The 25,939-nt window shown below is 38.3% G+C and overlaps 3 protein-coding genes across 3 annotated transcripts; all 3 read left to right on the forward strand.

The window, feature by feature from the left end:
• The first annotated feature begins 456 nt into the window (after positions 1 to 456).
• On the forward strand, positions 457 to 1,569 carry LOC136252923 (uncharacterized). Its single transcript, XM_066045509.1, has one exon. It carries the CDS (start codon positions 548 to 550, stop codon positions 1,394 to 1,396), a length of 849 nt encoding a protein of 282 aa, XP_065901581.1. The 5' UTR covers positions 457 to 547; the 3' UTR covers positions 1,397 to 1,569.
• Positions 1,570 to 2,355: 786 nt separating this feature from the next.
• LOC136253561 (ankyrin repeat and SAM domain-containing protein 4B-like) lies at positions 2,356 to 25,735 on the forward strand. Its single transcript, XM_066046227.1, has 5 exons — positions 2,356 to 2,574; positions 13,654 to 13,752; positions 13,928 to 14,029; positions 25,427 to 25,511; positions 25,566 to 25,735. The coding sequence occupies exons 1-5, from the start codon at positions 2,356 to 2,358 to the stop codon at positions 25,733 to 25,735; spliced, it is 675 nt and encodes a 224-aa protein (XP_065902299.1).
• Positions 2,808 to 4,802, forward strand: LOC136254160 (uncharacterized). The gene has a single exon (XM_066046837.1). It carries the CDS (start codon positions 2,926 to 2,928, stop codon positions 4,747 to 4,749), a length of 1,824 nt encoding a protein of 607 aa, XP_065902909.1. The 5' UTR covers positions 2,808 to 2,925; the 3' UTR covers positions 4,750 to 4,802.
• Positions 25,736 to 25,939: the final 204 nt, after the last annotated feature.

Below are 25,939 nucleotides of genomic sequence, written 5' to 3' on the forward strand. Positions count from 1 at the left end.
TGATTTTTTCACTGTTAAAAAAAGGAAATTTGGAATAAGAAGACGGGAAAAGTATAAGCGTGGCCGATGTAGTTACTGAGAAGATCGAAATAATAAAGCTATAGCTACTTGTGAAACAGTAGCTAATAGTCATACATTGCAACCCACATAGTCTATATTTACTCACGAAGCGTCGTCATACAGAAAACCAAGACCATTGCATGGATTACAAATTAGATCACCTTTACGTTCTTCAGCTTATTACCAAAATTTATAAGTATAGCTAGTTTGCAATGCTAAAGAGCTGAATGTGGTGTTCCTAGAACTATTTGGAATGTAAACATTTACTTCGAACTGCATCCATGTACGCTGTAGCTATATATCAATCGTGAATCATGTATAGCTAACTAGCAATAGTAGCTAGTAGACAGTGCACATACATTATTGTGGTCAAGATGTTGTTATGTAAACTAATTGCACTGGGAAATTAACGCCCGTTTATCTGTAGCACCCACCTAACTAAAACTAGCCATCGTTCTGAGAACTATGAAACAAAATTTGAGTCAATATGCTCGTATTTACAGCAGTCGGAAGGAATAAAATATGCTGGTGGATTCTAGCGGTGATAAAGCAGCTAGTATTGCGGATTCCTTTGATGAACAGGAGTTTTATAATTCTTAGTTCTGCAAGATCCGGGTCGACGTTGCTTCGCTTCCTGCTGAATGGCCATCCAAAAATCACTTGCCTGGGAGAACTGTTGAATCGAAAATTTCTGAATAATCACCAACTGTGTGGAATGAGCAGTTATGTACTAGTTAACTACATATTAGCATCCCTTCTTCCCCGAAAATTATGGTTACCTTTCACTGGATTCAAGTTGTTTCATGAACAAATGGAATTTTGTAACCTTCGCTTTGAAGAAATTTTAGCTGCGCTATTGTGTCCCCCAGTCATCGTGCTTTTCCGTGAAAATATGCTAGACACGTACACCTCTCTACAGATTGCCTTTAAGACCGATGTGTGGTATTCTGAAGATGAAAGTAGTCGAGAAGAGCGTATTGAAATTGACTGGCAAGAGTTTGTCGGATATGTTGCAAATTTGAGGGAAAGATGGAAAAGAAGCATGATGGGTATTCCATTGAATGCAAAGGTGTTTTTTGTGTCCTATGAAGAGTTAACTACTAATAAGGACAGAACAATGAATAAAATTTTTCAGTTTTTAAATCTGGAGGATTGTAATGTGGAGACAACGGCAAAGAAACAGAATCCTCTTTCATTGAGGGAAAAGATTATCAACTACAAACAAATCAAAGAACTGACACTGCAAAACCATTTTGACTATACTATTACAAAGCACTGGCTAAGGACAACATGGACACAAGGAAAAAAACTGCCAGATTCAAATGAAAACTGTTAACATGCACACAGCATATAATCATTCTTTTCCGGCTATAGCTAGCTAACTGCCTGGATCATTATTGTTGAATGGACTGAACCACAAAATTAATGTGTGTACACTACAATAGTAGTTGTATCATGCTAACACATTCTGTAGTTGTATACTCATTACATTGCCCTTTGCATGCATGAGCTGTTGAGTCAACTCCGAGCTGTTAACTCCGAAGCAAGGAGGTGTCACGTCGGCACACGACGCTGCAGGTAGATCTGCTACTGCAGTCAAAGTCTTTATCGGGAAAAATCTCACCTTGACCCCTTGACTTGTAGTGTTTATCGCCTTTGACCTGTGACTAGAGCGTTACTTGTCGAACTTTTGACTTCCGGCTATTTTTCTATTTTCCAATACGTAGACTATCTGCGCTTGTAACCTAATACAATATTAGTCTCGCGTGCCAGACGGTTTGTGTGGGGGCGGCAAATAAACCGTCTGGTCACTGTTGCACACATTCCGGGACCACTGCCGGAATGTTGGCATAGCCAATCAGATCGCTTCGCGGACTCTGTGATGAAACAAACACTAATAGTTCAAATTCTTAGTGGACCCGACACTCACACAACTTTAAACTAGTACCTTACCAACCAAGAATTGATGTATATAAATATTCCTTCCTCCCAAGAACTGTACCAGAATGGAATAGATTAGATAATGAGATTATTGAGACTGACTGTGTTGAAGAATTTAAGCAAAAATTAGCCCCTTCTATGTATAAGTCTTATAGTTAAGTAACTTATCGTAATTGTATATATTTTTATAGTTTAGTATTGTAATTGTACATATGTATATAATTAAGTAACTTGTCGTAATTGTACATACTTAGTATAGTTAAGTAACTAATTGAAATTGTACACATGTAATTGCACATCAGCATTATACCCCTGGAGGGTCCTGCTGATTAACAATAAATAAATATCTTGGCTATGCAAAATGTCTGTTTTCAGTCTAATAATTTGCTGACACCCGGGCCTAGGTCCGGGTTTAGTTACTCCACTGCCCAGACACCCTATATACTAGAACTGAGCCTCACCACTTTCACTATTACTCTGACGCCCCTGCACTTGGAAGTCACTTTCACAGAGCTTACAGAGCAGAGGCTACCACTAAGAGTGATAAATGCACCACAAGGAAGTTTACTGCAGGTATAGCTATATAGCATTCGTATTTAAGAGTTTGCATTATCCTGATCATTGTGGCTACCTGAATTAATGCAGGTAATGATTGCCATCAGGACTGCCCAGAAGATATACGGTGTTCTGCATGGGGATGGTAGGCAAGGGCATTACATCTAACCCGGAAAAGGGATTTTTTTTTTTTTGTATTAGCTTTGCTCGTGCAAATTAAAGTAGCTACGAAAGTTTGTGCCTCGCCTCGTGCAAAGCATGCGTTCGTGTAAAGCATGCGAATAACTAAGCATGCGAGCTACGCTCTTGTAGCTATGTAACTCTTACTGTCACAGTATTGTTAGCCGATCTTTAGCTACAGTACTGCACATGAATGTTCCTGTAAATGCTATTGGAATTATTTTGCAAAGTTTTGGAGATGAAAGAGCGATTGAAGCAACCTACAATAGCCTACAAAGTCAGCAAGAACGTGAAAGTCCTTCCGTAAATATCATCTTATGGTGTACCAATTGTTCTGGTGAATATGTAAAAACTGGTTTTCGTGTTGTTCAGTCCAAGTGCACCTTTTTGAGCAGTCTGAAGTCGTCCTTAGGCCTGGTAACGAAATTCAAACACATTATTCTTTGTAAAGCTGGCGTAGTTTTCCATCCAAACTGGATAGATACAGTTTTACAGAAGAAAATTAAGTACGGTGATGAAGCTCCACTTTCGGTATTAGGAATTAGACTATTTCCTCACGAATCATTGCAGCCTGGTGAAATGTTACGCGAGGGTGTCCACTGGAAGGCGTATGATCATAAAGGAGAAGACAGAGCTGTTCACTTCCTAACCACTGATCTCTGCTTTTTCAGTGTGGATGTATTGAAGCAAATAGTGAAATTAGACTACGACATACCACTGGATACAGCGTTAGAGGGTTTGTGGATCTCATTTTTAATTGGATATTACCTGAATTTAACTGTTTGGAAAATCAAGTGTGCAGAAGTTGACTGTATTCCAAGAATTACCTCTGATGCAATCCCTCAAACATTTTACACTCATATCTTTACAGTAAAATGGCCTAAAGACATTTGCAATCCTTATTACTGGTTACGTAATGAAAGTACAACTGTTTCACGAAATTCTCCAGCCTTACTTTGGGAACATGGTTTTGGTGGGATAAACATGCCTATTGAGCCAGCCAGTGAGACCGATTTTAAAGCTGCTGCTGCTTATGGAATAACTGTTATCCGAGTAGGTGCCATGTGTGATTCTAAAGATATGAACTTTCTTTTGGATCCAACATCAAAAAATGAGCATGGTGATAGAGATCATCTGCTATTAGTATTACCTCGGCTTAAAAAAGCCATCAAAAAGGCTACCTCTGAAGGCTTAAAAGTTATTTTAACTATGTCTGATTTACCAGGTTGCCCATTTTACTCATCACTGTCATCACCAAATTCATGTTTCTGGAGTTCTGCTGTTAACAGGATACGTGCTGCACGGTTTTGGGGTGTATTAGCTGAAAGTCTTATTGACATTAAGAGTTCAATTATGGGCTATGATCTTATCAGTGAACCATACACTCCAAAAGATCAAAATGCTGGCTATTTTGATGATATTTCCACTGAGTACAAGGAGGAACTATATCAATTCTATACAACTGCATTAGAGGAAATTAGGAAATATGACAAAGACACTATGGTAATAATCACAACTACATACTTTGCTAGCCCTAGAGCTATTGATATGTTGACCCCTCTGCCAGATTCAAATGTTGCATATTCTGTACATTTTTATGGGCCACCACAACTTACCTTTCCTCGCAGGTTTGAATGCTTCAAAAGCCTATCACTTTCCTACCCAGGTTCTGTTCCAAAATGGAGGAAAAATACAAGTGAAAGGGTGGAAATTAATTTCCAATATCTGTATTTCCAACTAGAGACCGTATACAAGTGGCAAATGAAATACAATATACCTGCAAATCGAGTACTTATAGGTGAATTTGGAACTTGTCGTGAGGTAATTGGCAGTCAACAGTTTCTAACCGATTTGGTTGCCATATTCACTAAATTTAAATGGCATTGGCTTCTCTTCTCCTTCAGAGATGAGGAATGGGATGCAATGGATTATGAGCTTGGGCCAGACTTGAACAACATGCTGGATCGTGGAGCACATCCACTGTTTCTCTGTGTAGCAAAACACTTTTATTAATGTATTGATTTTCTGTACGCATGACTACTTTTACTTTTATTTATTTATTCAAATACTTTTAATGCAGGCAAAAGGCCTGCATTAAAGATCTGTGGACATCATGTGCCCACAGCCAGAGAAACATACATACAGCTACAATACCTATATTGCTCACTGTAAATTCAAATAGGTGCAAATGACTCAACATTTTTGGGTTTTTTTACCTGTAATTCAAACAACCGATATTTTGATAGTAATGACCCAAGGATGTACTTGTTTATTTTAAGATATAGTCATATTACGCAGATGTCCCATGGACCATGGTCTCATCAACCACTAGCTATGTAAGTGTTTTGAAATAACCATGCCATCATTGTCATTTTAACCATCTGTGGTAAATTTAACTCTGGTCACAAAATATTTGTTTGTTTGCAGTCATCATCACTTATAAGTAATAACATACATTAATCTATATGACACATATTCATGATAATTGTTACAAAGTGCATCCTAAACATACCTATAACCTTTTAGAGTTTTCAAATTGTCAATATATAAAACCTGCATTCTCCATGCTCAGAGTCACTTTTGATTGTGGGATGTAACAGTATTAATCACAAATGTTATAACAACCAGTGTTCCAATGTAAATTTAACCATGTAGCTGGTCATCTTTACTATAGAAGACTTGACAATACACACTGAAATTACTAAATGTGACCGGGCCTGCGATAATAGGGCATGTGGGCACATGATTTTTGCCTACTTTTTCACACTTTCATCACTCATAACGTTTTGTACAATTATGCTATGGCACTGCACTTTTCTGCTCTTAGTAAGACTTTAATTGGCATCATGCTGCAAGTTACAGAATGGAAAGATACATTTCCAGCACTGAGGTATGATCTGTAGAGTGACAGGGTGTAGTTTGTGCCCACACGCCCTGTTTTCGCAGGTTTGGTCACAAATATGTTAATTCAACATCCTAAGTGAACAGTTATATTGACCTTCCCTAGTTATTTTGACTGCATGATTTAGTTCAAATGCCTACTCCAGTTACAACCACCTTTGGATGGTCATTTAACCAAAATTTCTGCTGTTTAAATTTACCCATAAAGGTTGAATTGATCCATTTCAATTTACTGTGTACTTACTTACTACTACAGTTACTGTTGCTTATTAATACTACCGTGAATACCGGTAGATTAATTACAGTAGTTATTATTATTATTATTATTATTACTGTGTAGAACCTCACAGGCAGTATAAACACACAGATACAATTACAATTAAGTGCTAGTTATAACAAAACATGCTGTGATAGTTGATCCTTAAAACCAGTCAAGTTGTCTATCATCACTGGTGGCTCAGCAGTGGCGGATCCAGGGGGGGCACGGGGGGCACGTGCCCCACCCCCCCCCCTCCCTTAAAAATAATGTACGTATATAAGATCGAGATACTCTAATAAAGCAGTCAATCAGACTAATAAAGCAGTCACAGTGTTCATGGGGAAGTGTAGCTTACTTAGGAAGCTATAAATAGGATCAAGACACACGGTAGTGTGTCGTGCGGCCCAAGAAGCCGGCGCGTAACACCCGTGAGTATATTGACAGGAAGAAAGAAAACGCAATTTTCGCACCTCCGTAGCTCTGTGCCTCCTTGATGAAACAAGACGATTTTTGCTGTGGACATTCCCCACAACTGCAGTACTCCACATTCCAAATTTGAGCGAAATCGCTTCGCGCGTTCCCGAGATATGCGACTTCAAAAATTGGCTCAGTTTCTTCGTTTTTTTCTTCTTATTTTTCTTTTTCTTGTCGCACACTTACAAAAACTGCTATAAAACTCGCACACCATATCCGATTGCCTTGAATTTGGCAAACAGAAGAGGGATATAAAGGCGCATCTAGGTACCAACATTGGCTGGAATACGATAAACAGGCAAAGAGTTATGAGCGATTATTCACGAAAAATAACACCAATATGTTGTCACGCCTACAGGGTAAACCGCGTATGGGAAGAAGCTGAAAATCGGTGGGTGAATAGGTTAACTATTGAACCTCAAACCTTTTGTGGTTTGAAAGAAATCGAGCTAAAAACCAGGAAGATACAACGAAAAAACCAACAGTGTGTAACAAGTACGCAATCGAGATTAGCTAATAAAAAAACGACTGCTTGCCACGCCTACCAGATAAACCGCTTGGGGTAATGCTTTGAAAATCGTTGTACAGGTGGAGTAATCATCTTAGAAAGGCTCATCAATGGTGTAGAAGAATCAGACTTAAATCCACGGAGTTATAACACGAAATCCAACTTGATGCAGCAAGTGCGAGATCGAGATACTCTAATAGAGCAGTCATTCTAATAGAGCAGTCACCCTGAAGAGAATTCAAGAGATCAGCTAGAAATAAGAAACCTGTATAGAGATCAGCTACACACAAGTCACCCTGTAGAGAGATCAGCTAGAAGAAGTTACCTTGTATGGAGTTCATGCAACTATGGAAAGAGATAGTTCAGCTAGAAAAAATCACCTTGTAGAGTTCAGCTACAAAGAAACCACCATGTAGAGAGTTCAGCTACAAACAAATCGCCCTGTGGAGAGATCAATAGAAGAAGTTACCTTGCAGGGAGTTCAGCTACAAAGAAACCATCATGTAGAGAGTTCAGCTACAAACAAATCTCCCTGTAGAGAGATCAGCTAGAAGAAGTTACCTTGTAGAGAGTTCAGCTTCAAACAAATCACCCTGTAGAAAGATCAGCTAGAAGAGGTCACCTTGTAGAGAGTTATGTTACAAAAAAACCATCATGTAGAGAGCTCAGCTACAAACTAGTGACCTTGTAGAGACATCGGCTAGAAGAAGTTACCTTGTAGAGAGTTCAGCTACAAAGAAACCATTTTTTAAAGAGCTCAGCTGCAAACAAACCACCTGTACAGAATTCAGCTACAAATAAATCACCCTGTAGAAAGATGAGCAAGAAAAAGTTACCTTGTAGAGAGTTCAGTTACAAAGAAACCACCATGTAGAGAATTCAGCTACAAACTAGTGACCCTGTAAAGACATCAGCTAGAAGAAGTTACCTTGAGAGAGTTCAGCTACAAAGAAAGCATTATTTAAAGAGCTCAGCTGCAAACAAATCACCTATACAGAATTCAGCTACAAACAAATCACCATGTAGAGAGATCAGCTAGAAGAAGTTAACTTGTAAAGAGTTCAGCTACAAAGAAACCATCATTTAGAGAGTTCAGCTTCAAATAAATCTCCCTGTAGAGAGATCAGCTAGAAGAAGTTACCTTGTAGATAGTTCAGCTACAAACAAATCTCCCTGTAGAGAGATCAGCTAGAAGAAGTTACCTTGTAGATAGTTCAGCTACAAAGAAAACACCATGTAGAGAGTTCAGCTGCACAGAAATCACCCTGTAGAAAATTCTGCCAGAAACAAATTGCCCCGTAGAAAGATCAGTTAGAAGAAGTTACCTTGTAGAGAGTTCAGCTACAAAGAAACCATTCTGTAAAGAGCTCTGCTGCAAACAAATCACCTGTACAGAATTCAGCTACAAACAAATCTCCCTGTAGAGAGATCAGCTAGAAGAAGTTACCTTGTAGAGAGTGAAGCTACAAACAAATCACCCTATTGAAAGATCAGCTAGAAGAAGTCATCTTGTAGAAAGTTCAGTTACAAAGAAACCACCATGTAGAGAGTTCAGCTACAAACTAGCTACCTTGTAGAGACATCAGCTAGAAAAATTACCTTGTAGAGAGTTCAGCTACAAAGAAACTATTCTGTAAAGAGCTCAGCTGCAAACAAATCACCTGTACAGAATTCAGCTACGAACAAATCATCCTGTAGAGAGATCAGCTAGAAGAAGTTACCTTGTAGATAGTTCAGCTACAAACAAATCACCCTGTAGAGAGATCAGCTAGAAGAAATTACCTTGTAGAGAGTTCAGCTACAAAGAAATTATCATGTAGAGAGTTTAGCTGCAAAGAAATCACCCTGTAGAAAATTCTGCTAGAAACAAATTGCCCTGTAGAAAGATCAGTTAGAAGAAGTTACCTTTTAGAGAGTTCAGCTACAAAGAAACCACCTGTACAGAATTCAGCTACAAACAAATCACCTGTACAGAATTCAGCTACAAACAAATCACCTGTAGAGAGTTCAGCTACAGACAAACCTCCCTGTAGAGAGATCAGCTAGAAGAAGTTACCTTGTAGATAGTTCAGCTACAAACAAATCACCCTGTAGAAAGATCAGTTAGAAGAAGCTACTTTGTAGAGAGTTCAACTACAAAGAAACCATTCTGTAAAGAGCTCAGCTGCAAACAAATCACCTGTAAAGAATTCAGCTACAAACAAATCACCCTGTAGAGAGATCAGCTAGAAGAAATTACCTTGTAGATAGTTCAGCTACAAACAAATCACCCTGTAGAAAGATCAGTTAGAAGAAGTTACTTTGTAGAGAGTTCAGCTACAAAGAAACCATTCTGTAAAGAGCTCAGCTGCAAACAAATCACCTATACAGAATTCAGCTACAAACAAATCACCCTGTAGAGAGATCAGGTAGAAGAAGTTACCTTGTAGATAGTTCAGCTACAAAAAATCTCCCTGTAGAGAGATCAGCTAGAAGAAATTACCTTGTAGAGAGTTCAGCTACAAAGAAACCATCATGTAGAGAGTTCAGCTGCAAAGAAATCACCACTGCCCAAATTTCAAGACAATAGCTCTTTCCACTCTGAAGTTATCAATTGTCAAAGTTGGCAAATTGGATGTGTGTGGAAGACCCCTTTTCGCAAATCCGATCACATATGTATTATATATATATAATTTGTACATTTACTGATAAAATATTTAAAGTATATACATCTACTTCATCTTTTCGTCTTCCTGTAGTAAAGAAAAAAACATAGGTTAAAAAAGTCCCAAAGCTGGCCATAGGCCGGCTTTGGGGTATACAAATACAAAAAGAAATGAAATCTAATCCAAAACAGCCAAGCTGTAAAAAAAGTGTGCGGCCCTCAGAAAGGCTATGGTGAAAAAAGATGTGAAATCCAAGGTGGCGGCCAAGAAATGGCTGTGATGGTAGGTTAATGGTAAAAATTTTAATAACGACAATTCAGGTGAATTTTTGTGCTGCTTCACAAAATTTACCTGAATTGTCATTATTAAAATTTTTACCATTAACCTACCATCACAGCCATTTCTTGGCCGCCACCTTGGATTTCACATCTTTTTTCACCATAGCCTTTCTGAGGGCCGCACACTTTTTTTACAGCTTGGCTGTTTTGGATTAGATTTTATTTTACATAACATACGTGATATAATATATTTGGTAAAGGATAACTAGCTATTATTGTTGTGACCTTTTTTTTTTTTTTTTGCTCTTCAACTTTTTTCAGCAAGGTGCCCCCCCCCTCTTTCCAGACTCTGGATCCGCCCCTGCTCAGGTAGCTCATTCCACAGTTTGGTAGCGGAGGGTAGGAAAGAGTTAGCAAAAGTTTCAGTTCTGATTGAAGGGATGATGTAATGACAAGGGTGTCCTCGTGTAACTGTAGTTAGTGGCAGCAAGTTTACAGTGGTTTCAACAAATTCTTTTTCAATTTTGTAGAACAAAATCAGTTTTAGGTAATTTCGTCTACTTGCTAATGTGGACCAAGATAGATGATTCATCATGTTTGTGACACTGCTATACCAAAAATTGTCATTCATTACAAAGCGTGCCATACTACGTTGTATCTTCTCTATTTGATAAGTTTGGCATTGTAGAAAGTATCAGTGTATTTGAGTCAAAATGGTTGTAATTGATAGGAAAATTGATGGGTGTACAAGAGCTACAAGGATGCCTCTGATGTTATATGATGTTGAGGTTTTGCAATTAAGTGAGATGTGGGTACCCTTTGAAGAATTGAATGATAAACGAGATGTATATACTCTAGGGAGATAAGTTGTCTAAATCGTTTTGGAGGCATTGTTGATCATCAAGCTAGTTACTTGATATGCGACTGGGCCTGCGAAAATATGGCATGTAGGCACATGATTTTTGCCCACGTTTTCAAACGTCCATCACTCATAACTTTTTACAACATTATGCTATTGCAATGCAATTTTCAGCTTTTGGTACACATTTAATTAGCTTTATGACACAGCTTGGCAGTATTCATTAAGAGTATGGCTAAGGCCAGAAATGACCCCAAATCTTTCCTATGGAATTTCTTACTTAACTGAAGTTTCTACTATCTATCTAACCAACTGATGCCTTCAGCCAAGCAAAACTCAAACAATTTAAGGCTACAGGCTTGATTTTTTTACTGTTTGATGTCGCTTCGTCAAAAGACATGACCTTTGTCAACCGCAGCACATACAATACAGTAGATGCATCGTGGACTTACCTCAGTCCTTCTTTGTGTTCCAGTTCTTTTCACTGACAATGCAAGGTGTCAATTCGCAGTAGTGCAATGTGCAATACAGGTTTGTTGTGGCTGTGGTGGTAGCTATTACACTTATTCGTAGTGATTGCAGAGATACTTCTCGTACTGCTCCAAAGTCTACAGAACATCATCCCATTCTCCCAACTTCTAGTATATTTCTCCTGGTCCCTGAGATTTTGAGACACTGGAAAATGGTTAATAATTTTTAAGTATACAGGTTTGTTAGTATGTTTCTCGAGTCAGACCTCATCTACAAAGGAGCATTGTCACTATTTCATATTTTCAATATGCTAATAAATACAGACAGACCAATAAGGGTGTGTGGTCATGGTTTTTAAATTCTTTGGCCCTTTTCTGTTTCACCTTATTGTTAGCTAGGTAAAGTAATCTTCTTTAAGTCTCCAGTTCCTGTTTGTCAGGTTAGATTAATCCAAAGGCTGCAGCACATGTTGCTGTCAGACCTTCAGTGCTGGCCACTCTAAAGCTTTAATAATAACAGTAATAAAAAGTAAATTGTTAAGAGGTGTGGTCTCTGCACTTGATTGTTATTATTTAACCAAGATCGATAATGAGTGTGGTCTCAAACTTATCATGAAGTTACAGATATCTACAAGGTGTTCAGCACTTCTAAGTGCTTTAAATAATTTTGTGGTGTCAAAATAAACTGCATACGGAAAGTGCTGATGCAAAAAAATTAATGCCTTTCATTGCATGAAGATAATGATCAGCCCGATTAAAGATGCAAGGAACAGAGGGCATACACTCGTTTGAACTCCTAAAGGCACATGTCATTGGTGATTTTGTAATTGTGGCATAATATGATGGCCATGCACTGATTTGTTTGGCCTCCAGCCTTGCAAATGTGGTCAGGCAGGCAGGCAGGCAACACTCACAACCAGCACCAAAGTAACTGGCTATTTAGTTACATCAGCATCATTCTTTGTGGGGTGAAAGTAGTGTACCAGTGCTCTGGATACCCAGCACAAGCATCAGCAAACTGTTATCAATTTGCTCAGTTTATAATAGAAGGAAAAATTAAGTTGGAATAGGGATCATAGAATCATAGGGATCATACTACTAATGGAAATTTAGTCCCTGTACTACAGTCTATACACGTGACCAAATAATGGATTAAACCTCCTTTAGTATATATATCAACAGGTAGAAGCAACCTCTCTTGTTTCAGACCTTTGGTAATCTGGTTATCACGTGGCATCACATGACTTCAAGCTTGCATAACTTAATTTCAAAGTAATGATCAGGGTTTTTCCACTATTTAGTAGGGACCTACATACCCTGAACCAAACCCCTTTAACTCCCTCTCTCCTACTACGGCACCACCCATTTCACACAATGCGTCAACTGATTTGTGACAGCTGTTGTTAAGAGAGCGATTAGGTGGGTAAACACAAGGATCTACTTTCACTGCTGCTGCTGCTGCTGATGCTGCTGCGGCTGCTGCTGCTGCTTCGGCTGCTGCTGCGGCTGCTGCTGCTGCTTCGGCTGCTGCTGCTGCTGTGGCTGCTGCTGCTGCTGCTGTGGCTGCTGCTGCTGCTGCTGCGGCTGCTGCTGCTGCTGCTGCTGTTGCTGTGTATAATGCTGCAACTGAGTGCCTGTCTCTCCAGCTTGACTGGTTTTTTGGTTTTGTGCCCACATTTACCTACTTAGTTATTGACATAATAATTGTGTTGTTTGTCTCCACCTTTCCATTGGCCTAATGCATAGCATTCAGCTCAGCATTACAATAAATCACAATAGTAAAGAGTACTTACTAATAAAACATAAAACATGCAAAGAAATATCTTCTTGCCTGCTTTATACTTTTCTATCTAACTATCTTACATGGATTCTTTAGCTAGTATACTCAGTGGTGCAGTTCAGTGGGCATTTATAAACAGATCATGCACTGATTAAGCTGAAGTTTCCTTGTTCTTGGTACCTTACAAAGCCAATTACCAGTTTTCACTCTCAAAATACACATATTCAAAGTTTTCCAACCACACCCTGTTTAAGTGAACAATGCTTTTAAAAACCTTATTTTCATTAGGCCATAAATTTTCACTGATCAAAAGTGTTCTTTTTGCTACTCATTTGTACATGGATGTAGACAGATATTCACACACAGCTGCATACACAGTTTTTATACTTTGGGAAAGCAAGCATGCTTCTATTCATCAATTATTGTATCACTAGATTATAGAACAACTTTACACTCAGTTCATTAGCACACTGCAATATGTTTGCAGTCACTAAGAGCACATGAATATAACTAGCACAACATTTTGACAGCACATGAGAGTGTATACTGTGATCATCAATAATTATTTTACACTATCAAATGTTTTAACTCTATTTTGTAGTGTATAGTAAACACAGATAAAACCTGGCTCTTATTAACACAACAATCTCTCTATTTATATACAACCCCAACATTACCATAGTTTTCTAACACAACCATAAATAATATCTATATGCAATTATAAAAGGCTATATTATATATAGGGTGGCGATCTTCCTTTACATATTGCTTCAAGTAATGGTCACAATGAAGTGGTTGAAGTTTTAATCAAAGCTGGAAGTGATATTTATTATACCAACAATGTGAGTTACCAATAAAATGTGAAGCACCTTAAGTTAGCTATCATTTTCTCCTAAATCATTTATAATTCTAATTAGAAAAGTTATTAGTTTCTGAAAAGTGAGAGTGCTTCATGTGCCCTCATTTTCACATTATTCAGTCACAATCACATACCAATGTTTCTTCTATTTTGTATAGAAAGCCAGAACAGCCATTCAAGAAGCAATAGACTGTGAAAGATGGAATATCGTACATTATTTTGTGAAGGAAGTAAAAATGGATATTAAAAATCTAGACCAGGTATGATGTAGCACAAATAAATTTCAGTAGTGTGGTTCATGTGACTAATTATTGAACATAAAAACTGTAATGCTTGATACATTCATATTGTGTCCAAGGCCAAAGGAGATGGTCCGGTTAGTCAGGCCTGAGCCGGACCAATAATCTGGAGCTGGACCAACTAGCTGACCAGCTTGAATTATTATTACTCTCATGCAATCTATGGACGATCATATCTACACGTTCATTTTACAGATGTTGTTGAAACTACATGACACAAGTAGTTGCCTACAGTTTCTCAGCCTAACTAAAGTACAAAACTACATGTATATTTCCTGACAGCAGTACAACATAGCGTTCGCATCATTTTTTACAGTAATTATTGTGAGTTCTATATGTATCACGTGTGCTGACAGTTGGCATGTGGGAGTTATCACGTGTACGGCAGGTGCCTTCTTTGATTCTAAATCAGCACACTTAAATCACAGTTCAATCTTCACAAAATAATCATTAGTATTTCTTGGCTTGTCATTCTTGGCTTCTTTTACTGGGCGAAGGGCTGGCATTGACAAACTACAGTAGGTGCTTCATTCCGTGGCAGGAAGCTGTACACCCATATGTCACATGGTGGTCATCTGGATAAGTAAAAATCAGTCCTCTTCAACTACCACTCATGCAGTAGAGATAGTGAGCAAACTCTCAGTCTCACCCCACTTTATGCCATTTTTGAATAGTGATTATCTCATGATTGTCCACTAGTATATTTACGTGATGATCCATTCACTTCATCATGCACTCTTCCAGACAAACCAGTGTAGTATACTGCATTATTGTAGCTGTGTGAATTCACTGTGTACAGCTAGCTAGCTGCCTAATTGTAAACAATAAATTAATTATAGGCTATTCCATAAGGGGGCCATTCTACATGGGTTCCCTGTGAAATTTAGGAGGAAAGTTGCAAGTCATTGCTAGTTTTATTTGCTTTTAGCATCACTTTTAAGACATTTTCAAACCTTTAAATTGCAAGAATTCTGCAGCTTCTGGGGATTGCACTCCCAGATCCCTTGAACGTCTACTATAACTAGCTAACTATACAGCCATATATAGCAAGTCTCACGTTGCGTCCCCTGTATATGCCAGCTAGGTCTACAATTGCCTATCTATCATTATAGTACAGAAAGTCTGAAGAACAACAAGGTAAAGGCTAATTTATATAGCTAGCTAGCAGTAAAATATCACTAAAATTGCATATCTGAGTGTCTAATTTTCAAAAAAAAATTTGGGGGTGGACAGGGGTGGGGGCATGCCCCACACCCTCCTAGAATGCTTGTGCTTTGCACTTCACAGAGTGTGCTTCACATACTGTACAGCAACTCCTCTCTTATTGGAAACACCATGTATGTATGTAGTAGCAATTTCAACATAGCTATACAATGGCCTGACCAACTCAATTTTTCCTCCTCCGGCCCTGTGTGTTGTACTCTTTCATTGCAATATCATCAATACTCTTTGGTTTTTAAATTACCTTCTCCGTTGGCATTTCTTCACCTAGTATACTCCCTGGAGTGACTGCAGAAATAGAGCAAAAACAAGCACTTCTCCTGTGGCTGAAACTACAATTATACTAGCAAGCATGAAACTATTGAGATGCTGTAATAGAACAGTCACACAATACTTGGATGAACCTTGGTCTTTTACTCTAGTGTTACACAAGGAGTATTTGAGAGACAGAAGAAGTGGGAATATGGAGACTGCATTAGCAAGGTAGAGCAGGCTTCTTTTACTCCTCTTGTGTTTACAACTACTGGGGTATGAGAAAAGAGGCAATAGTTTTCTATAGACATCTGGCTGACCTACTGTCCCGCCGAAGTTCAACTGCGTATAGCCGTACTCTGGCCTGGATGAGGTGCACACTGTCTTTTTCACTGTTGAGCTCTGCGACAGTGTGTATCCATGGTAGCAGGTCCATCTCACTTTGATCAGCTGATGTCTCTCCAGAGATGGGCTGCTTTGATGGGCACAGGGACTACTACTGTTTTATCTTCTTCTAACAGTTGTCCAGCACATGCCAACTGGTGCTGGGGGTGGTGGCAAGGGCCAACCATCTAGCCTGGGAAAAAAGAATCTGAGAGATACCTTCAAGATAATTTTATTATACCAATATATTATTACCTGAAATTTTTCTTGGTTAGTTTTGCTAATTATTATAATTTATTAGCATTAATACACTTGCAAGAACAATGTCTAATTGCACATGAAATGCTAATTTTTTATATACCAAAACAGCCAACTGTGAAAAATGGTATGGCTCCAAAAACAGCCAAGGTGTGAGATCAAAGGAGGAAGCCAGGAAATGGCTGCTAGGATGTTAATGCCAATCATTCGTAAAATCAAAGGTGGTGACCAAGAAATGGCCGCAATGATGTTAATAACAAAATGACTGACATTAACATCATTGCAGCCATTTCTTAGCATTTCACAACTTTTCATCTTGGCTATATTGGGGCTTCACCCTTTTTCACAACTAGGCTGTTTGGTATAGATGTCACTTCTCCTTGTTAAAAGCCAACATATGGCTAGCTTTAGGGCTTTCTTTTTACTTGCCTTTTTTCTTTACTATATACAGGAATTACAAAAGTGCAGATTATTCTGTTTGTGGTCTACTTTATTACTATACAAAGTGTATGTCCATTTAAAGAATTTATAATTTACTGCAAAATTATCACATGAGCTCTCTACAGCATGACTTTTTCGTATCTGAACTCTCTGTAGGGTAAATTGTAAGTTGTAACATAGCTCAACTCTCTACATGGTGAAATGATTGCAACGAAGTCTCAACAATGTAACTAGCAACTCAACATGGAAACTTGATTCTCTACAGGGTGAATTGTAATGTAGCTGAACTCTCTACTGGGTTACTTGTTTGTAGCTCTCTATAAAGGGTTACTTGTTTGTAGCTAAACTCTCTACAGGATGACTTTTTATGCTGCTGAGCTCTCTACTTGGTGACTTGATTGTATGTAGCTGAAATCCCTACAGGGCGACTTGCAATGTTGCTGAATTCTCTACAGGATGACGTAGTTGATCTCCATACAGAGTTACTTTTTGTGGTTATAGGAAGCAACACTCTCTACATGGTACATGGTAACTTGTTTGTAACTGATCTCTCTACACAATCACTTGTTTGTAGCTTGGGTGACTTGCTTGTAACTGAACTCTCTACGTTTGTAGCTAAACTCTCTGCAGGGTGACTTGTTAACCTCTATAAGGTGACTTATTATGTACAGGTAGCTGAACTTTCTACAGGGTGACTTGTTTGTCCCTACAGGCCAGGGTGACTTGTTTGTCTCTACAGGCCGGGGTTACTTGGTTGTAGCTAAACTCTCTACAGGAAAACTTGATTGGAGCTAAACTCTCTACAAGATGACTGCTAGTAGCTGAGTTCTCCATATGTTGACTTTTTTGTAGCTGAACTGTCTACAGAGTGACTTATTTGTAGCTGAACTCTCTATAGGGTGACTTGTTTGTATCTGTAGCAGTACTGAGTCATATAGATATGGCACGATATGAGCATATTGAGCCATATATGTCTAACTTTCAATATCTGTTCAGATTTGTGAATTTACTTGAATCATTACCTCACATCTTAACCATATAGAGTTTTACCCATACATAGAGTAATAAGCTCCTGGTTCAGACAATCAAATCACTCTGTAGAGAGCTCAGCTACCAACAAGTCACTCTACAGATAGTTCAGGTACATCATAAGTCATTCTGTAGAGAGTTCAACTAAGTTATGAATCACCCTATAAAGATTTCAGCTAGCAAAAAGCCAGCCTTTAGAGAGTTCAGCTGTGGTACAAGTCATCCTGTATAAAGATCAGCTCCTAGAAAATCCCTATGTAGAGAGTTCAATTGTGATTGTAAGTCACTCTGCAGAGAGTTCAACAAAAAACAAGTCATCCTGTAGAGAGTTCGACCACAAACAAGTCACCCTGTAGCGAGTTCAGCTACAACCATGTCACCCTGTAGAGAGTAGTAGGTTACAATAGGTTACAGTAGGTTACAACAGGTTATGAAGGGTTACAACAGGTTACGGTAGGTTACAATGGGTTACAACAGGTTATGAAGGGTTACAACAGGTTACGGTAGGTTACAATGGGTTACAACAGGTTACAGCAGGTTACAACAGGTTACAGTGGGTTACAGTAGGTTACGGTTGTAGGATCCCATTTTGTCAGCAATAAGGGAACAACTATCCTTTGATACCAATTCTGTACCCACCTCACCCAAATGGAGAAAATTTACCCTCCATTGCTACAGGATAATTATTTTAATTATGGCTACAGCTGTTGATGACAGAATCGATCCTGTATACAGCAATGACATCCCTTTATTGTTATATATTCCACTGTCATCATTGTGGCAACAAATTTTAGTAGAAGAGCATGATCATGCAGTACAATCAGGACCATGGCCATATTCATGCAAACTGCTAACTGGGTAAATGTGTCCAAAAAAAATAGTGCTACCATAACTCATTTGCTATAGTAACCCCGCAGTAACTTTTTGCAACCCTGCACTGTACCTTATCAGAACCTGTAAACTATGTACAGCAATTTTGTACACATGCTTTAAATCCTCTATCATATTGTTGTAATCTACCATAACCTGCTGTAACCCACTGTAACCTGTTACAACCCACTGTAACTTGCTGTAATTACCTATCTAATCAAAAACAGCCAAGCTGTAAAAAAAGGTGCGGCCCCCATAAGGCCATGGTGAAAAAAGATGTGAAATCCAAGGTGGGGGCCAAGAAATGGCTGTGATGGTAGGTTAATGGTTAAATTTTAATAACAATAATTCAGGTGAATTTTGTGCCGCTTGGTCTTGGCACCAAATTCACCTGAATTGTCATTATTAAAATTTAACCATTAACCTACCATCACAGCCATTTCTTGGCCGCCACCTTGGATTTCACATCTTTTTTCACCATGGCCTTTATGGGGGCCGCACCTTTTTTTACAGCTTGGCTGTTTTTGATTAGATATCACTTCTTTTTGTATTTGTATACTGTATGGGGCTTTTGTAACCCATGTGTTTTTTTCTTTACCACAGGAAGAAGAAAAGAACTTAAAGAAGATTTTTCATACTTCAATTATTTTTGATTTTATTAGTAATTATACAAATTATATACATATATTTATTACATGCCCATTATTCCTCACAGGATATTTTTTTGCAGCTGATCTCTCTACTGGGTGACTTGAAATGTAGCTGAACTATCTACAGGATGGTTTCTTTGTAGCTGAACTCTCTACAAGGTGACCTCTTCTAGCTGGTCTCTCTACAGGATGATTTGTTTCTAGCTGAACTCTCTACAGATGATTTGTTTGCAGCTAAACTCTCTAAATGGTGGTTTCTTTGTAGCTGAAATCTCTATAAGATGACTTCATCTAGCTGAACTCTCTACAGGGTGATTTTTTTGTAGCTGAACTCTCTACAGGGTGATTTGTTTGCAGCTGAACTCTCTCCATGATGGTTTTATTGTAGCTGAACTCTCTACAAGGTTACTTCTTCCAGTTGATCTCTCTACGGGGTGATTTGTTTCTAGCTGAACTCTCTACAGGTGATTTGTTTGCAGCTAAACTCTCTACATGGTGGTTTCTTTGTAGCTGAACTCTCTACATGATGGTTTCTTTGTAGCTGAACTCTCTATACAAGGTAACTTCTTCTCTACATGGTGATTTGTTGTAGTTGAATTCTCTACAGGGTGGTTTGTTTGAGGCTGAACTCCCTACATGGCGGTTTCTTTGTAGCTGAACTATCTACAAGGTAACTTCTTCTAGCTGATCTCTCTACAGGGTGATTTGATTGTAGCTGAACTCTCTACATGATGGTTTCTTTGTAGCTGAACTCTCTACAAGATGACTTCTTCTAGCTGATCCCTCTACAGGGGGATTTGTTTGTAGCTGAACTCTCTACAAGTGATTTATTTGCAGCTGAACTCTTTATGTGGTGGTTTCTTTGTAGCTGAACCCTTTACAAGGTGACTTCTTCTAGCTGAACTCTCTACGGGGTAATTTCTTTGTAGCTGAACTCTCTACATGATGGTTTCTTTGTAGCTGAACTCTCTACAAGGTAACTTCTTCTAGCTGATCTTTCTACTGGGTGATTTGTTTGTAACTGAAGTTTCTACAGGGTGATTTGTTTGCAGCTGAACTCTCTACATGGTGGTTTCTTTGTTGCTGAACTCTATACAAGGTGAATTCTTCTAACTGATCTCTCTAAAGGGTAATTTGTTTGTAACTGAACTCTGTACAAGGTGCGTTTTTGTAGGTGATCTCACTGCAGGTTGATTTTTTTGTAGCTGAGCTCACTAAAGGGTGATTTGCTTGTAGCTGAACTCCTTGCATTGTGTCTAGTTTCTAGCTGATCTCTCTACAGGGTGATTTGTTTGTAGCTGATCCCTCTACAGGTTGATTTGTGTGTAGCTGATCTCTCTGCAGGTTGATTTATTTGTAGCCGATCTCTCTACAGAGTAATTTGTTTGTAGCTGAACTCTCTATAAGGTAATTTGTTTGTAGCCGTTCTCTCTGCAGGTTGATTTGTTTTAGCTGAACTCTCTACAGGGTGATTTGCTTGTAGCTGAACTCCTTACATTGTGTCTAGTTTCTAGCTGATCTCTCTACAGGGTAATTTGTTTGTAGCTGATCTTCTACAAGTTAATTTGTGTGTAGCTGATCTCTCTACAGGGTAATTTGTTTGTAGCTGAACTCTCTATAAGGTGATTTGTTTGTAGCTGATCTCTCTGCAGGTTGATTTGTTTTAGCTGAACTCTCTACAGGGTGATTTGCTTGTAGCTGAACTCCTTACATTGACAATGTGTCTAGTTTCTAGCTGATCTCTCTACAGGGTGATTTGTTTGTAGCTGCATGATCTCTCTACAAGGTGATTTGTTTGCAGCTGAACTCTCTACATGGTAGTTTCTTTGTAGCTGAACTCTCTACAATGTAATTCTTCTAGCTGAACTCTCTACAGAGTGACTTGTTTCTAGCTGAACTCTTTACAGGTGGTTTCTTTGTAGCTGAACTCTCTACAAGGTGACTTCTTCTAGCTGATCTCTCTACAGGATGACTTGTTTCTAACTGAACTCTCTACAGGGTGATCTGTTCATAGTGGAACTTCTAGTGGGAGATTTGTTTGCAGCTGAACTCTCTACACGATGGTTTCTTTGCAACTGAACTCTCTACAAGGTAACTTCTTCTAGCTGATCTCTCTGCAGGGCAATTTGTTTGTAGCTGAATTCTCTACAGGGTGATTTGTTTGCAGCTAAACTCCCTACATGATGGTTTCTTTGTAGCTGAACTCTCTATTAGGTACCTTCTTCTAGCTGATCTGACTACAGGGTGACTTGTTTGTAGCTGAGGTCCCTACAGAATAACTTGCAATGTAATATAATTCTATAATGGAGTAAATTATAAACGTAGCTGAATGCTCTATTAGGGTGACTGTTCTATTAGAGTATCTCGATCTCGCAAATGCTACACGTAGTTGGCTTTGGAATCATAACTCAGTGGTTTGTAATCCGATTCTTCTGTACTACTGCAAGGACTTTCTATGATAATTATTCCAGCTACACACCGATTGTCAGCTCACTGCTCTAAGCGGTTTTCCTGGTAGGCGTGAAAACTAATTGTTTTTATATTCATAAAAATCGATCGCGTAATTTTGACACAGGTTGGGTTTTGTGTCATATCTCGATGGCCTTAAACTGGATTCCTTTCAAACCGCAAAAAGGCACTCCTACGATAGTTACTCCATCTACATAGCAATTTTCAGCTCATTCCTTCAAGCGATTTACCCTGTGGGCGTGACAGACCTTCGCCCTAATTTTACGAAAATAATCGGTCATAACTCCGTGAATGTTCATCGGATTCCTTCCAAACTTGGTACTGAGATTCGCCTTAATGAGCCCTTTAAGTGTGCCAAATTTCAGCCCGATTGAAGCACGCATTCGTGTTTTATGGCGGATTTTGCAAAGTGTGCGAAAAGAAGAAGAAAAAAACGAAGAAAAAAACCCCAAACTTTGGCCGCTTGTATCTCGAAAATGGCTGGAGCGATTTTCTTCAAATTTGGAATGTGGACTCCTCTACCTAGCTGGCACTTCTGTAGCAACTTTGGTTTCAATCGGATAAGGAATCATGGAGCTACAAAGGTGTGAAAATCGCATTTACTTTCTTCCTGTAAATATACTCGCTGTGTGGCGCGCCGGCTTCTTGGGCCGCACGACACACTACCGTGTGTCTTGATCTGTAACTCATCACAACTTTTTGTTACCCACACAACCTTGTACAGTCATCCGTAAACTAATATAGGTATCCATCTTTTGTAAAATAGTATCTTTTGTTTGGAATTGTATCCCTTGTAACATTTTGTCTATTTCCTGCTGTGCCTCTTTTAGGCAGCTGTTGTATAGTTTTCTCTAATAAAGTGATGTTTTCTTGTGTAATTTTGCACATTGTTTATCTTTTTCTGCTTATATTGTAGCTATGCAAACAGAAAAAGATACACAATGCACAAAATTACTATGAATGCTATTCCTAGATATTTTACATTGGAGACTTTTTGAATTAAGTAATTGGATATATAATATGTTTAATAATGTGATGTTTATTAGGAACTGTAAGATGTACACACTTAGCAGGGTTAAACTCCATTTACCATCTTCTGGCCCATGTTTGTAAAGTAAATAAGTCTTGTCGAAAATGCTCAGAGTTGTTGGGAGAGAGAAAATAGTGTTGTAAATTAAGATGTCATCTGCATAGAGTCTAGCAATGTAGCGGAGATCTTGTGGGATATAGTTGATGAATGTTAAAGCAGTAAGAGTGCTTAAACTGTGCACCAGAATATACTGTAGAAGGATTGTTACTTTCTTCATTGATAACAGCTGTTTGAGTTATAACACATGTACCTGTGTGCTGAACCTACAGTAATCCATTGTAACATACCGTATATAACCCACAGTAGCCAGTGATAAACTAAAACTATAACTTGTATAACCTATCATTCAATGTTGCAACCAGCAGTAACTTGTTGTAAACTTTAAAACTTATCATAATCTGTTGTAACCCGCTAGCCACCTGTTCTAACCCACCATAACTTATTGTAACCTAACATAACCTGCCAACGTAACCTCTTGTAACCTATTGTAATTTTACCACAACCTATTGTAATCCAACATAACCTGTTGGAACCCAACATAACTTCTTGTAGCTCACTGTACCCACTGGTAACCCACCATTCAACCTACCATAGCCAGTTGTAAACAACCATAACACTCCGCAACCTGTTTTAATCCTGCTGTAACCCACCATAACCTGTTGTAAACTGTTACAATGTAGCCCACCATAACTAATTGTAACATTCTGTAATGTATTGTGACCTTTAATAGCTAACTGCAACCCTACCATAACCCACAGTAACCTGTAGTAACTCACTGTAACCTCTATAACCTAATGTAACCCATCGTAACTTACTGTAACCTGTTGTAACCAACCATAAACCTGTTGTAACCTACTGTAACCCACTGTAACTTTTTGTAACCCACTGTAATCTATTGCATCCCAAAGTAACTTATTGTAACATATGGTAACCCAACATAACCTGTTGTAACCCACCAAAACCTATTGTAATTTACCATAACCCATTGTAACCTGTTGTAACCTGTTGTAACCCATTGTAACATACCATAACCTGTTGTAACTAATTGTAACCTACTGTAACCTATTGTAACCTATTGTAACCTCTTGTAACCTACTGTAACCCGTTGTAACCTACTGTAACCCATTGTATCCTACCGTAACCTGTTGTAATCATGACAATGAGCAGTTGTGAGATTGACTATGTCTGATTGGTTGGAAGAATGGATAAGGGTTGAAGATGTCTGTAACCTTGTAACCTTTGTAACCGGTTACAGAGAGAAATAAAAGCCTAAGTAAGACAAAAATATACCACATATTGTGCCATATGTAATAGAGGTAGATAGAGGGAATGTTCCATTTAGTGGTTGTGTTGGACTGGACTAGTGTACTGGACTGATATGGACTGCGCTACATACTGGACTCAGGCTATTCTAATTTTAGCACATATTTGGGCAACTGGTTGAGCTATTACTACACTGAATGTAGAATATGCAGGCGAACCTGTCTACTGTCTATTTGTTCATCTTAGGATTGTGTGCAATTAACAAAATAACTTTGTTGAGCAGGTATTGTTTGCTAATTTAAATTCTGTACAGAAGCAGTTGTTATATAGCTACATCACTGAGTATAATACGAAAGACTCATTTACCTTTTAAAGTCAAACTTCTCTCTCTTGCCATAATCTTCATACTTTTCTTATCATGGAGTATAAACTGTACAGTACATGTTATGTAGCATAGCAGTAACCATGCATCCTAATACAGGTAATAGTCATCCAATGCAAGTCAGCAAAATTAAGTAGTGATGGCTAACTCTCTTGCTTTTCCACCCATTGGTAGTTGATGCGTAGCTGTAGTTAGGCAAAGTTGACAAATCTGGCATTGCCACACAGCTTTTTGTGTGTGTAAGGGGAAGTACTTGAGATTGGCATAGCTACAACCGATTGCCCAAATATTTAAGAAAGGGAAAAAACCAGAGTCCAGTAGTCCAGTCCAGTGATTGTATACAACCCTATTTAGTGAGGATGCGCTGTAATCTAGAAATGTGTTTAGAAACCAGGAGTTGGAAAAGGGCTGGTACCTTCTTTAATTTTATGCATCCATATTTATCTATTCATGATCTTTTTACCTACCAAGTGATTGGAATACGTACTCTACTACGTGCACATATATCAGAACTGTCAGTTACTGTAATAGAAACCATATGCATTGTCAAAGTAGTGGTTCCTAGCTTTTGCGATTATTTCATACAAGGATATAGCCAGAGAATTAGTAGGTGAGGCATACCAGTAACACAACTTTTAGTTAGCAGTGTGACTGCTCTATTAGAATCTCTGACTGTTCATTATAGTACTTCAAGTGTACTAGATTCCCTTCAGTCAAGCCATTTCATTTTCCCAGGAACTGTCTCAACTATTCAGTGGTAGCATAGTACAGTAGCTTCACCACTAGTATTATTGTAATTCAATTAAATAATCAAGTTAATAAAATCACACATAGTACACTTCTTGGACCAATTTTCCAACAAATTTTGAATTCCTCCAATTTCTAGTTGCTGTAATAGGAACCAAGTACACATGCATTTGTTTTCGATGCAAAAATACATTCACTTGCTATTGAAATAAGCATATTGTTCTCTCCACCACAACATCGCACTCTCCACAGTATTTTAATTTTTGTTCACAAGTACATTTGATTATGGTACACACATATAGATTACACAGATAAAAATCAGAAAAAAGTTGAAAGAAATGAAACCCACACATAGAAGATTTCATGGCCAACAAACTGATGAGTATGGTATGAACCACTGAAATATTTATACTGTGGCTATGAATATATGTATTGTTTCAGATTCAGATCAGTCATCAGGTGCTCACTCCGGTACAAGTTCAGGTTATGAATCAGATTATACAGATGGTAAAAAATTTAGTAATTTAGTAGCAGTGCTTAAAAACATAGTATTGTCCAGATTAAATCTTAATATCCTTAAATTCATCATGAACTCCAATGTGTTTAATTAGCATGTTTCTATTACACATGAGCAGCTACAGTGTAGTGCCAAAAGAATGCATGACTTTAATGACGTAACTGTACACTGTCCTCTCAACCTTATGATTATTTTGTAGAGTTACAAAAGAATTTTTTTTAATTTACATTGTATTCCATGTGTCCCACATGTCAATAGTTGGACTAATGACCAACAATTTATTGAAACATTTCATACA

Source organism: Dysidea avara, chromosome 4, assembly GCF_963678975.1.
Source record: "Dysidea avara chromosome 4, odDysAvar1.4, whole genome shotgun sequence".
NCBI classification, from domain to species: Eukaryota; Metazoa; Porifera; class Demospongiae; order Dictyoceratida; family Dysideidae; genus Dysidea; species Dysidea avara.

Coding starts and splice junctions, on each gene's coding strand:
- LOC136253561 (XM_066046227.1), top strand. CDS start 2,356: ATGCAAAATGTCTGTTTTCAGTCTAATAATTTGCTGACACCCGGGCCT. Junction 2,575..13,653: donor CACAAGGAAGTTTACTGCAG/GTATAGCTATAT, acceptor TATTATATATAG/GGTGGCGATCTTCCTTTACA. Junction 25,512..25,565: donor CCAACAAACTGATGAGTATG/GTATGAACCACT, acceptor GTATTGTTTCAG/ATTCAGATCAGTCATCAGGT.
- LOC136252923 (XM_066045509.1), top strand. CDS start 548: ATGCTCGTATTTACAGCAGTCGGAAGGAATAAAATATGCTGGTGGATT.
- LOC136254160 (XM_066046837.1), top strand. CDS start 2,926: ATGAATGTTCCTGTAAATGCTATTGGAATTATTTTGCAAAGTTTTGGA.